The sequence below is a fragment of the Panthera pardus genome, unplaced genomic scaffold, assembly GCF_024362965.1.
Source record: "Panthera pardus isolate Hobbes unplaced genomic scaffold, ASM2436296v1 HiC_scaffold_1, whole genome shotgun sequence".
Lineage (NCBI taxonomy): Eukaryota > Metazoa > Chordata > Mammalia > Carnivora > Felidae > Panthera > Panthera pardus.
In genome coordinates, this window is record NW_026526654.1 from 7,217,994 (window position 1) to 7,232,356 (window position 14,363).

Genomic DNA, 14,363 nt, shown 5'->3' on the forward strand with positions numbered 1-14,363 from the left:
CAGAGCATGAATGGGGGAGGGGCAGAGAGAGAGAGGGAGACACAGAATCGGAAACAGGCTCCAGGCTCCGAGCCATCAGCCCAGAGACTGACGCGGGGCTCGAACTCACGGACCGCGAGATCGTGACCTGGCTGAAGTCGGACGCTTAACCGACTGCGCCACCCAGGCGCCCCTAGTTATTAATCTTTAAAAAGTACTCAAATGCACTGTAGTGCTCATTATAAGGGATCGTAAGCTAAATAGTTTTTAAGGTTTGTAACATTAAAAATCATCTAACTTATTTTTTGGTCGATTTAACATGTAATGAATTGTTTAGTTCCAAAAACTGACAAGCTTAAGTTTATGAGTTCATATTTTCCTGTCTTAGGCTAAGGCAAGTTAGTTTTCACTTCTTACAGGAAGTTACAATCCAGTGACTTGGGAACAGCTAAACATAGATGAAGAAAGTTAACAGTAAATTTGTAATTATTTTCTCATTTTTGTTTGTCCATACTTGATTACTTAAGGATAAGGTGTTTTTACAAACATGTATCCTGCCCGAAAAGACATGTGGAAATCAAAACAAGGAAATTAACCATCCGTTTTTGCAACTGCAGAGAATGACTCAAGGACCAGCAATGAATAAGGAATGTGATAGGGAGTATGATATATGTCTATATGTAAGACATGCTTCTATGCAAAACTTTGGAGGAAATGTGTATCAAATAAGGCATATTAGACTGGAAAAATAGCTTAAAACTCATCACCAGTGAGTGAAAGCTGAAGTTTGGTGAAATTTGTTAACAATACAGCATTCCTACTCATCTTGAAGAAGAACCACCATGGGGTCACTCTCAGGAGGAACCAACTGAAAGGAAATACCTTCGAATTGGACAAATACTGTACTTGATTGTGAGGAAGAAGATGCATTTGGAGTGTCTGTCTTGGTAGTATTTCAGGCATTTCCTGAACAAAAAGAGCCTAGTCTTGAAAATGTCATTCTCTCTCATTCTTACTCTGGGTCCCCAGAATATGCTTGCCAGTCATCTTCTAAGCTTTCTTTAAATGAAAGCAAATCATCCGGGACATATAAATCAAAACCACACTGAGATATCATCTCACAACAGTGAGAATGGCTAAATGACCAAATCAGGAGACTATGGATGCTGGGGAGGATGTGGAGAAACAAGAACCCTCTTGCACTGTTGGTGGGAATGCAAACTGGTGCAGCCACTCTGGAAAACAGTGTGGAGGTTCCTCAAAAAATGAAAGATAGATCTACCCTATGACCCAGCAGTAGCACTGCTAGGAATTTACCCAAGGGATACAGGAGTGCTGATGCGTAAGGGCACTTGTACCCCAATGTTTATAGCAGCACTTTCAACAATCACCAAATTTATGGAAAGAGTCTAAATGTCTATCACCCGACGAATGGATAAAGAAATTGTGTTTTATATACACAATGGAATACTACTTGGCCATGAGAAAGAATGAAATATGGCCTTTTGTAGCAACGTGGATGGAACTGGAGAGTGTGATGCTAAGTGAAATAAGTCATACAGGGAAAGACAGATACCATATGTTTTCACTCTTTTGTGGATCCTGAGAAACTTAACAAAAGACCATGGGGGAGGGGAAGTGAAAAAAAAAAAAAAAACCTTAGAGAGGGAGAGAGCCAAAACATAAGAGACTCTTACAAACTGAGAATAATTTGAGGATTGATGGGGGATGGGAGGGAGGGGAGGCTGAGTGATGGGCATTGAGGAGGGCACCTGTTGGGATGAACACTGGGTGTTGTATGGAAACCAATTTGACAATAAATTTCATATTAAAGAAAGAAAGAAAGTAAATCAGACTATGAAAATGAGAACAAACCAGACATTGAGCATCTTTTTAACAACAATGAGGATTTTTAAAATGATATAGAAAATAAAAAAGCAAGGAACCCACTAGTTACATTTAAAGTGAAAGAAGGCCAAGAGTTTGACATGCAAATGGCAAAAAATATGGACCAAAATACCACCGATTGTAAATTAGACCTCAGTCTAGTGATTCAGAGAGCCTTTTTCATTTGTGGCTTGCCTGCTGCGATGTGATGAAGCACATGGTTCAAACAATAAGGCATGATATTTCTGATGTCACAAACATGAGAAAAGACAACCAGTACAAGACTTTTTTTCCAGAAGCCATTATATGCAGAGAATGGCAGTACTCCTAACTATAAAAGTACTGATTCTGAATTAGAAATTGTGAGTTCTTCTTCAGCATCTAGTTTTACAGCATCTGAAGTACATCTAAGTGAAGAATTACATCAAGATATGCAAAGGTTTAAGAATGAGATAGGCATGTCACAAGTAGAGTTCCTGTCTTTGGAAAGAGAGAAAGTTCAACCTCCAAAAGAGAAAGAGGTCTGCCTTGCTGTTACACTTGTTTTTTCTCTTTAGCAATTATCTGATCCATTCTGATTTTCCACTCAAGATAACAAGAGTGTGCATACAACGGAATTGTCTAAATAAGTAATTGTGTCTGGAAATAGATTATTTCTGCTATCTAACTAATAGGAGTTCAGGAAAACATTCTTATGATTTGTTTTCCTGAAAGTTTCTGTGTCAGGCTTCCAAGTAGTATATGAACTGGGAAACTAACTTAGCTATATAAGTACCATGTGACCTCACGAACCAGAATAACCATAAAGAAACTGCTTAAAAAACATAATAATCTCAAGGTTTTTTTTTTAATATATTGGCTTAAATATAAATTGCATTTCCATAAACAATAAAATGAGAAAGAAGCAGTAACTAAGAGAAGGAATATAAACACATATTCCCAGCTAAAGCAATCTATTTATTGCTTGAGTATCTGTCTGTAGACTCTGGGTCTAGGGTTCTTGCTTGTCTAGCAAGACAGCAGCGGGATACAGGATTACAATGGGAGAGACAGCTAATGTCCCGGAGAATACACAAGCCTGGATTAAGGGTCCTTGCTCTGTTTTTAATAGGATCAGAAGGCTTCCGAACATGGTGATGGATGTGCACAAAGAGACAATCAATCTGTGAACATGAACTCATGGGCATGAGGGAAAGGGGGTTTCAAGATATAGGGTGTTAGGTGTTAGGGTCAATATAAAACAAAATCCTGGTGCCTGGCAGATGGTTGTTAACAGCTGACCTGAAGCAGCTTCTCTGTTTATCTTAGCTAGTCTAGGGGAGAAGACAGATGCTACCTCAGGATCCACAAGGCACCTCTCTTTTGCTAATTAGCTCCTCTCTGGGCATCTTCACCCTGCAGCCTACAGCCTATAGCCCTATTTACCTGTTTACCTCATTTGGTCCTTCCTTCCTGTGAAAGCAGCTTTCTGCTATAGTACTCAATTGGGGAGTGTGTCCTCCTGAATATCTAATCTTGTTTACCTCTCACACCTTGGTCTTGGAGCTTTTGCCCCACCCTCTCTATACCTAGATACCTAATATCGTTTACCCAAACTTGGGTGTGAGCATCCTATGGCTTTGTAATTTTCTATGCCTGGTTAACCCATCAGTGCAGGCTCAGGGAATTCCTAAGCTTATTGCCCACAAATATAGGCAGTCTTGTCTGCTTTACTCATAATCTTGGAACTTAGAATTTAAACATGACCCCTTTGAGGTATGCTTAATAACAGCTATTTGTGTTATCACCCCTTTTTTTCACATTTTTTAATCTTATTCTCAGATGTTTCTGTTGAGTCAAACCTTCACTTTATGTTCAATAGAGTATGATACCTTTTGGCCTGTATGATTTTTACCATGTAGGTAGCATAAACCTTCAGCAAACCTTCAGTATTTAACTCCAAGGGAGAAAACTGAGTTTTGAGATGTGTGGACTTTAGAAATAGACAAAATCTAGAGGTACCCTCCTTTAAAAAAATAAGTAGCTAATCTCCTCGTCCCCTATCAAGGTATTAATTTACTGTGCCAAAGTCACACTTTTCATGCATCTGACTAATTTAATGAATTTGTGGTCATTTCTCTGATTCAGCATTCAAGAATTGTATCGTCTCTTTTGGTGCCACAAAATGCTAGCTAATGCCACTTTAGGAACGTGGGACAAATCATTTAACCTTTTTGAGTTTTGCTCGCATTATCAGTAGCAAATGGGATTAAAGGTGATCATTACTTTTATACCCTCTCCCTATAAAATTTTATGGTTATTGAATGTGAGATTCGGAGAGCATTACTAATTACCCAGAATTCCACCCTAACGTGCATTTCACTTTGTTCCTTTTGGGTTGTGGCAGACTTTGGTTCATAAATTTTAGGGGACACTGTGACTTATTTTGAGAACCTTAGGATCCAAAAGAAAAGAATTTTAAAAGGCAGTCAGGGAAAGTATAGCTCCGTGCAGAAAGAGGAAAGCTTCCTGGTTTTGTTACTGGAGCACCTCCATGTCACATGTTTTAAATCTGGCAGTTGTGTTAAACCCAGGTGGTAAGGATAGAAAAGGACAAATTTTGTCTCTTGTCTTTTTATTTCTTTGTATCTCTTGGTCAGATGGGGTGGGGGTGGGTGGGGAATTCTCAGTAGCAAAGTGTGGATATGAATAAGAGTACAAAATTAAGAAAGCCCTTTTAGAAATTTTGGTAACTTCTGCTTTTTTTTAAATTCCAACAGAAATGAAGCCGAGTTTATAAAAATTACAATTACTTGTAATGATAAAGTAGACACAAAATATTTTCCTCCATTGAATTTATGACAAACTGTCAACTGATAAAGTTAATGAAAAAAATTTCTTTTTATTGACTAAAGTAACAATTACCTTTAGTATCAAGTTCCATTAAAGGTTGAAGAAAAAAAGAAGCACAGAGGAAGTGACATGGAAGTATCAGAAAACATACATGATGCTGCGGCTGCTGGATTAATTCCACAAAGACGGAATGGAAAAACTGATAACCATCAATTGCCTATTACAGAAAATAAAGATTCTGATAGGTAAGCCTATAGCAATATTTAAATAGTAGGTAATTGTTATTTTCCTATGCAACAAACTTTTCTAGTTTGAGCTAATGTTCATGATGAACAAATTTTGTATTTTTCGTGGAGATATTTCATCCTACGTGCTAATGAGAAAAATGTAATACCAATGAGATACCGTTTTTTGCAGTCATAGTGATAAATATTTTATTTAAAAAAATAACCAAAGTTAGGAAATGTGAGGAAAATGACATTCTTAGACCCTGTGGCTGGATGGAATTGGTAACTCCTTTCTGAAAGGTGATTTAACAGTGTATTTCAAAATTTCAAATATGTCGGGTGGCTCAGTAGGTTAAGCGTCCAACTTCGGCTCAGGTCATGATCTTGCTCTTCATGAGCTTGAGCCTTGCGTCAGGCCCTGTGCTAACAGCTCAGAGCCTGGAGCCTGCTTCAGATTCTGTGTCTCCCTCTTTCTCTGCCCCTCCCCTGCTTGTGCTCTGTCTCTGTCACTGTCAAAAATAAATAATATAATGTGAGAAAAATATTTCAGGTAGGTTATCCCTTTATTCCAATGGTTTCATTGCCAGGACTGAGTCCTTCTGAAATACGTGACTTCTATAAGTAAGCGCGTGCACCTGCACGTGCAAACACACACACACACACACACACACACACACACACACACTATAAGGGCATTTATTATATATTATTACATATTCAAAATAGGACAGATATATTAAGGTTACTTATATAAATATGTTACATGTATGTGAATGATATTTATCATAGCATTCTCATATCAAACATTTGGAGATAGTCTAAATGTTTATTGACTTATTTTGAGAGACAGACAGAGAATGTGCACACTCGGGAGCCCAAGCATCGAGGGGGAGCAGAGACAGAGAGGGAGAGAGAGAGAATCCCAAGCAGACTCCACGTTAACAGTGCAGAGGCCAACACAGGGCTTCATCTCATGACCACAAGATCATGACCTGAGCCAACATCAACAGTCAGATGCTCACCAGACTGAGCCACCTAGGTGCCCCAGAGATAGGCTAAATATCCATTCATTAATATGGAAGTAAAGTTTCACTTCTATAAAGTAATGGGGCATGTGACCATTTTAAAAAATGAACCTAGGTCTATGTGTACTGATGGTTTAACAAAGTATATTTAAAGCATTTGGTTTGGTTTGATGTCATGTCTTATGCACATTTTGTTAGAATACTTTTAATATCTACTGAATTGCAAACGGAAGTTCCCTGCTACACTGGCAGTCTACCAACAAAATTGCTAGTTATTAGATTTTTGGCTTTGTTTCCCAGTGCATGAGTGCTCCAATGTTGGACCCTCAACTTAATCTGAATATTGTCAAGAGGATTCATGTGGCAACATGTCTCATATTCTATATAAACATTTCATGACCCCTGTGCTATAAACCAAGATGCTGATAATGCAATGAATCGTTTTTATAAAGGTACCTTGCTTGCATGCCATTATCCTGCCTTTGTAGAGAATATATTTCAACATGCACCACACTAAATTTTTCAACAGTGCCTTTATGTTATACCATTTGTGACAATTCAGTTTACAAAGTAGGACTATTTTCTGCATTCCCAACCCCTTTTACTTCTGTGTATAAAATTTTAATATGACTAATTACTTTGGATAGTATAAAATTTCCTAGAGTTGGGTGACTTTTTAAAAATATTTGTTTATTTTGAGAGAGAGAGATAGAGTGAGCATGAACACATGAGTGGGGGAGGAGCAAAGAGAGAGAGAGAGAGAGAGAGAGAGAGAATCCCAAGGAGGCTCCATGCTGTCAGTGCAGAACTCGATGCTAGAGAACATAGAGATCATGACTTGAGCCTAAATCAAGGGTTGGATGTTTCGTGGACTGGGCCACCCAGGTGCCCTTAGAGTTCAATAATTTTTATCAAGCACGAAATACTGCCCTTGAAACTTAGTTTTTCTGTGGTCTTTCTAAGCATGAGAAAAATGGTAATCAGCTTATATAATATCATATATCTAGAAAAATTTTAAGGAGTCTTCTCAGTGTATAATTTTGTGAGTTATTTAGTACCTTAGTCTGGTATTTCAAAAAAGCAAAAAAAAAAAAAAACTACTGTTACATATATGCAATTTTTAAGACTTCCAAATATTACAAAAATACTACCTAATCATTATGTAACAATTGAAAACTACAGCAATAATAGAAAATTAGATCAACCATGACCATTCCACTTAGCTATGAAATCCTTCAAGAGCCTTCTTCACTCTTTGATCCTGATTTCCCTCCCTCCCATCCACTCTTGAATTCATTGTAGCAATTTTCCCTCTCCTCCAGAATGGTTTTTTCAAGGTTACCACCGATTTTCACTTTAATAAATCTAAACATAATTTCATACATCTCATTTTACTTAACCTTTCAGCAATATTTGACCCAATGGAAAACTCTCTCCTCCAAAATTCTGTCTCCATGGTGCTTGTAGGATATCACTCACTCACCTGATTTTCCCGCTGCCTTTCTAGTCTGTACACCTCAGCCTGATTTGCTTGTTTCTTCTCGTCCCCCACCTTTTAACCCATTGATGTCTTCCAGGAATTTGCCTTTGATTTTCCTTCTCTTGACTTTTACTATCTTGTATATTCTAATGATCCTCAAGTTTGTATCTCCAGCCCGGATCTCTCTCCATAATTCCAGGCCCGCATATCAAACTGCCTACTTGATATCTCTTTCTGGATAGCTATTGCAAACTTAACATGTCCCAAATTGAACTCCTGGTATCCTTTCTTAATATTTGCCTTTCATGTCTTTCCTAATTGAGTTAATAACAGTTCTATGAGTTGCTCTGCTAAAAAACTTGGTGTCATCTTTGACTCCTGTCTTTTTTTCGTTTCCTTTCACTTTTTCCTTCTATTTTCTTTTTCTTTTTCATACACATCACATCTCATCTGTCAGCAAGTCTTGTCATGTCTTCCTTCAAATATATCGAGAATCCAAACACATCTTCCATGACCAATAGACTGTCATCTGTTGTTTATATTGGTGTAATAGGTAACTAAATGGTCTTCTTGTTTGTTTGTTTCTTCCTTTTGTTTTTCCTGTTTCCGTTAATTCTAAACACATTGGATCTAGTAAGACATAAGTCGGATTGTGTCCTTCCTCTGCTCCAAGCCTAATTGCCTCCCATTTCACTCAGAGTACATGCCAAAACTCTTCCTAATGCCGACAAGGCCTGTATATGATCAGGTGTCTCCTTCTCTCTCTCTGATTTGAACTCTTTTCTACCCCTTTCATTCTGTCCAGCCATACTGATTTCTCACTACTCTTTAAGTACTTTGGACATACTTCCGTACTTGCTGTTGACTCTGTCTGGAATGCTTTCCCTCAGATACCTCATGGCTTGATTTTTCCTTTGTTGTTTGTTTTTCCTTTCAGGTTTTTGCTTAAAAGTCACTTTCTCAGCAAGGCCTTTCTTGGCCATCCTGACTAGTACTTCAACTACCCTTTTCCCTATAACACATCAAAATGTGATTTCTCTGCTTTAGCTTTTCTCCTCTAATACTGTATACTTTGCCTGTGTAGCTTATTGTTATTGTATGTTTACTTCACTCATGAGTAGGATTGTTATCTGTTCTTTGCCATGTCCTCAATGCCTAGAAAGTGTTCTAGTCTATATAATACTTATTCAATAATGTTTATTGAGTGAACGGAGTTTAACTTGTGTGTAATTTTTTTAACCTAATACTAGTCCCCACTTTGACAAAGTTTGGCGTGGGTTCATTCTGACAACTAAACCTGCTAGTTATATACAGTTTTTGGATTTTGGGGGGCCCAATATTGTGTTTACTTGCTACTTATTCTTTTAGTTGTATTTATGTTAGTTTTCATTATGGTGAAATGTATCAAAGGAATAGCAAACTTCCTTTATATTTATTAAGGAAACTAAAATATGGTGGCAAATTTTTATAGGACTTTAAAAATTCTTGCCAAAGGATTATGAGCCCTCAATATCTGAAATAAAAAGATGAAGTTGGAATTGATCACTTCCAAATAAGAGCGAGCTATGCTGGTTAGGTATAGTCTTTTCTAACAGAGCAGTCTGCTATTCTTATACAGGGTTTGGGGAAGAGTGGAGTTTAAGGATTGGGGGACTTTCAGAAAATTAAATGGTTTGTCATCATCTGAAGCACCATGCTTATTTGGGTGAGACTGTTGTGGATTGGTTGGCACGCTGAAGCATGTGTATTGGAGTGATTTTTGTCCTTTATTCGCTGTCTTTCAGAAGGAAGGAGCTGAAATGGATTGGTTGGTGAGTAGGGCTGGTGCACATTGATTAACACATTTAAAACTGATTCTGGTGGCTTCTTGTTACCATAGCTACGTGTTAGGGTTTCTTTTTGTTTTGTTTTGTTTTTTCTACGTTTGAGGTGGCTTTCACCAGATGTTTTCTACTTAAAAGTTGCTTCTATTGACTGGGTTCAAAATGAAAGCTATTTCAAATTCTATAATTACAGATTCATTTTTGAAGTTTGAGTCAAGAGGAATTGTTTGATAATTGCTTTCAGAAAGATTCTTCTTTTCTTGGATGTTATTTCCATGAGAAAATTTATCTGTATAACAGTTTTTTTAAAAAAAAAACACAATTGTTAGTTTTGTTTTTGTTTTTGGTGCTCTTCGGGGCTCATGTTTAAGTCCTAAATAATCTGTGGGAAATTTCATTATTTTTTGGAAATGTACGTAGCTGTATGGTAATAATATTCTGTTGCATGCATTTAGTCCATGAAAACAGAATTATAATTTTCTTTTTGGTGAATCCCCCATTTTTTTTTCTATCAGGATTAGATATTAGGCTAAAAGTATACAAAAGTTAACAAATCATTTTTTTTATTTTTATTTTTTATTTACTTATTTTTTAAAAATTTTTTTAACGTTTATTTATTTTTGAGACAGAGAGAGACAGAGCATGAACAGGGGAGGGGCAGAGAGAGAGGGAGACACAGAATCTGAAACAGGCTCCAGGCTCTGAGCTGTCAGCACAGAGCCCGATGCGGGGCTCGAACTCACGGACCGTGAGATCATGACCTGAGCCGAAGTCGGACACTTAACCGACCAAGCCACCCAGGCACCCCCAAATCATTTTTTTTAATTTTTTAATGTTTATTCATTTGGAGAGAGACAAAGTGAGAGTTGGGGAGGGGCAGAGAGAGGGGGAGACAAAGATTCCAAAGCAGGCTCCAGACTCTGGGCTGTCAGCACACAGCCCGATGTGGGGCTCGAAGCCACAAACCCTTAGATCACAAACTGAGCCAAAGTCATACACTTAATGAACTGAGCCATCCAGGTGCCGCAAACCATTTTTTTTTTTAGACAAAAGCATAACTAATCAGATGATTTTTATTTTTGAGCGATAGATAATGACATATGAGTACTTTTGAATTTTTGAAGTTTTTCCAGATTTATGAGATATAAGTAACACACATCTGTGTAACTGTAAGGTGTACCTGTATTAATTTGATACACTTTTATATTGTCAAATGATTACCACAATAGTGTTAATACTTCCATCATCTCACATAAATATCATTTCTTGTTTGTGATGATCTAGTCTTGTAGCAACTTTCAAATGATAGGATACAGTATTGTTCACTGTAATCACCATCCTGCACATTAAATCCCCAGAATTTATTAATCTTGTAACAGGTAGTTTGTACCCTTTGACCAATATCTACCCATTTCTCAAAGCCTCCTAACCCCGGCAACCACCAGTCTGTTCTGTTTTTCGCGCAATTTTTTCTTAATTCCACATATAAGTCAGATCATACAGTGTTTGACTTCCTGTGTCTGACTTATTTTCACTAAGCATAAAGCCCTCAAGTTTCACTCATGCTGCCACAAATGGCAGGATTTCCTTCTTGTTTGTGGCTGAAAATATTCCATTGTAAATGTATACCATATTTTTTAATCCATGGATCCACCGATGGATGCTTAGGTTGTTTCTTGACTATTGTAAATAATGCTGCAATAAACATAGGGCTGCAGATATTTCTCCAAGGTAAGGATGTCATGTCTTTAAGATATGTACCCAGAAATGGGATTATTGGCTCATATGAAGGTTCTATTTTTAGTTTGTTGAGGAGCCACCATACTGTTTTACATAGTGGCTATCCCAATTTACAGTCCTACAGGAGTACAAGGAATTCCTTTCCTGTACATCCTTGCCAACGATATCTCTTGTCTTTTTGACAATAGCCATTTTAATAGGTCAAAGTGATATCTATATACTGCAGTTTTGATTTGCATTTTCCTGATGAATAGTGATATCGAGCACTTTCTTGTGTACCCTTGGCCATTTGAATATGTTTTGAGGAGAGACGTCTTTTAAGGTGCCTTGCCCAGTTTTTAATTATATTTATTTTTAGCTGTTGAATTGTACGAATTCCTTACACATTTTAGATATTGACGTTTTTCATATTTGTAGCTTGCGAATGTTTTCATCCTTTCCATAGGTTGCCTTTCCGTCATGTTGCTTGTTTCTTTTGCTGTGCAGAAACATTGTTGATTGCATTGGTTGGTTTTGCTTTTATTGCTTGTACTTTGGATGTCCTATCCTAAATCATTGGTAAGATCTATGTCAAGGAGCTTTTATCCTATGTTTTCTTCTAGGAGTTTTATGATTTAAGATTTTATATAGAAGTCTTTATTTGCGTTTGGGTTGACTTTTGTGAGTGGTGTAAGGTAGAGGCACAGTTTTATTCTTTTGCATGTTAATATCCAGTTTTCTCACCTTCATGTATTGAAGAGATTACCTTTTCTCTTTTGAGTATTCTTGGGTCTCTTAACAAAGAGACTTTATGCACGGGTTTTTAGTTGACTTTATGCATGGGTTTATTTCTGGGTTCTTGATTCTGTTTCATTCATCTTTGTGTTTTGTTTTTTTGTGTGTGTGTGTGCAACTTCATACGGTTTTTATTACCATAACTTTGTAATAGTTTGACACCAGCAAGTGTGATGCTTCCAGATTTGTTCTTCTTTCTTAGGATTGTTTTGGCTATTTGGGGTCTTTCTTGTTCCTTACACATTTGAGGAATGCTTTTCCTATTTCTGTGAAAAACATCATTGGAATTTTGACAAGGATTGCACTGACTCTGTAGGTGGTTTCAGGTAATGTGGATATTTAATGATACTAATTTTTCGAATCCATAAACAACAGGGTATCCTCCCATTTGTTTGTGTCTCTGCTGTTTCTTTTACCAATGTCTTGTAGTTTTTACTGTACCTATCTTTCAGAAAGTCCTTGATTAAATTTATTCCAAAGTATTTTGTTCTTTTTGATGCTTTGGGGAAGGGGATTTTTTCCTTATATTTCTTTTTCAGCTATTTCATTGTTATTGTTTAGAAATGCAACTGATCTCTTGATGCTGATTTTGTAATTTTTTTTTACTAAATATAATCTATTGTCAAATTGGTTTCCATACAACACCCAGTGCTCATCCCAACAGGTGACTTCTCAATGCCCATCACCCACTTTCCCCTCTCCCCCACCTCCTATCAACCCTTAGTTTATGCTCAGTGTTTACGAGTCTCTTATTATTTGCCTCCCTCCCTCTCTGTAACTTTTTTCCCCTGACCCACCCACGCATGGTCTCCTGTCAAGTTTCTCAGGATCCACATATAAGTGAAATCATATGGTATCTGTCTTTCTCTGCCTGACTTATTTCACTTTGCATAATACCCTCCAGTTCCATCCACGTTGTTGCAAATGGCCAGATTTCACTCTTTCTCATTGCCAAGTATTATTCCACTGTATATATAAACCACATCTTCTTTCTCCATTCGTCGGGTGATGGACATTTAGGCTCTTTCCATAATTTGGTGATTGTTGAAAGTGCTACTGTATACATTGGGGTACATGTGCCCCTATGCATCAGCACTCCTGTATCCCTTGGGTAAATTCCCAGCAGTGCTATTGCTGGGTCATAGGGTTGTTCTATTTTTAATTAGTTGAGGAAGCTCCACGCTGTTTTCCAGAGTGGCTGCATCAGTTTGCATTCCCACCAACAGTGCAAGAGGGTTCCTGTTTCTCCACATCCTCGCCAGCATCTGTAGTCTCCTGATGTTTTCATTTTAGCCACTCTGACCAGCGTGAGGTGGTATCTCAGTGTGGTTTTGATTTGTATTTCCCTGATGAGGAGTGACGTTGAGCATCTTTCCATGTATCTGTTGTCCATCTGGATGTCTTCTTTGGAAAAGTATCTATTCCTGTCTTCTGCCCATTTCTTCCCTGTATTATTTGTTTTGTGGGTGTGGAGTTTGGTGAGCTCTTTACAGGTTCTGGATATTAGCCCTTCCTTTATCCGATATGTCACTTGCAAATATCTTCTCCCATTCTGTCCGTTGCCTTTCGGTTTTGTTGATTGATTCCTTTGCAGTGCAGAAGCTTTTTATCTTGATGAGGTGCCAATAGTTCATTTTTGCTTTCCATTCCCTTGCCTTTGGAGATGTGTCAAGTAAGAAATTGCTGCAGCGGAGGTCAAAGAGGTTTTTTTCCTGCTTTCTCCTCTAGGGTTTTGATGGTTTCCTGTCTCACATTCAGGTCCTTCATCCATTTTGAGTTTATTTGTGTGTATGGTGTAAGAAAAGTCGTCTAGTTTCATTCTTCTGCATGTTGCTGTCCAGTTCTCCCAGAAGAAAAAGACTGTCTTTATTTCCCATGGGATACTCTTTCCTGCTTTGTCAATGATTAGTTGGCCATACATTTGTGGGTTCACCTCTGGGGTTTCTATTCTATTCCATTGGTCTGTGTGTCTGTTTTTGTGCCAATACCATACTGTCTTGATGATCACAGCTTTGTAGTAGAGGCTAAAGAGACAGAGTGTTAACAGGGGAGGGGTAGAGAGAGAGAGAGACAGAGAGAGAGAGAGAATCCAAAGCAGGCTCCAGGCTCTGAACTGTCAGCACAGAGCCCAATAGGGCGCTTGAACCACAAACCACGAGATCATGAACTTAGCCGAAGCCAGAAGGTTAACTGACTGAGCCACCCAGGCACCCCTGCATCTTTATGTTGATTTTGTATCCTTCATCCTTGGAACAGCTTTTTGGTGGTATCTTCAGGATTTTCTATATATAAGAATATATCATCTGCAAACAAAGACAGTTTTATTTCTTCTTTTCTGATTTGGATGCCTTTTATTTCCTTTTCTTGCCTGACTGCTTTGGCTAGGACTTCCTCTATCCTGTTGAATAGGAGTGGTCAAGTGGGAAACTTTGCCTTGTTCTTGAACTTAGAGTAAAAGCTTTCAGTTTTTTAGCACTGCATATGATGTTGGCTATGGGCTTATCATATTGGGCTTCATTATGTCCAGGTGTGATAATTCAGTACCCACTTTGTTGAGAGTTTTTATCCTGAAAAGATGTTGAATTTTGTCAAATGC

At 37.8% G+C, this 14,363-nt stretch overlaps 1 protein-coding gene across 1 annotated transcript in view; it reads left to right on the forward strand.

Annotated features, from left to right (window-relative positions):
• Nucleotides 1-14,363, forward strand: part of LOC109257159 (ankyrin repeat domain-containing protein 26-like) — a 90,956-nt gene that overhangs the window by 12,413 nt on the left and 64,180 nt on the right. Inside the window, 1 exon segment of the mRNA XM_053901549.1 lies at nt 4,777-4,943. Within this exon segment, the coding sequence (XP_053757524.1) occupies nt 4,777-4,943 (167 nt within the window).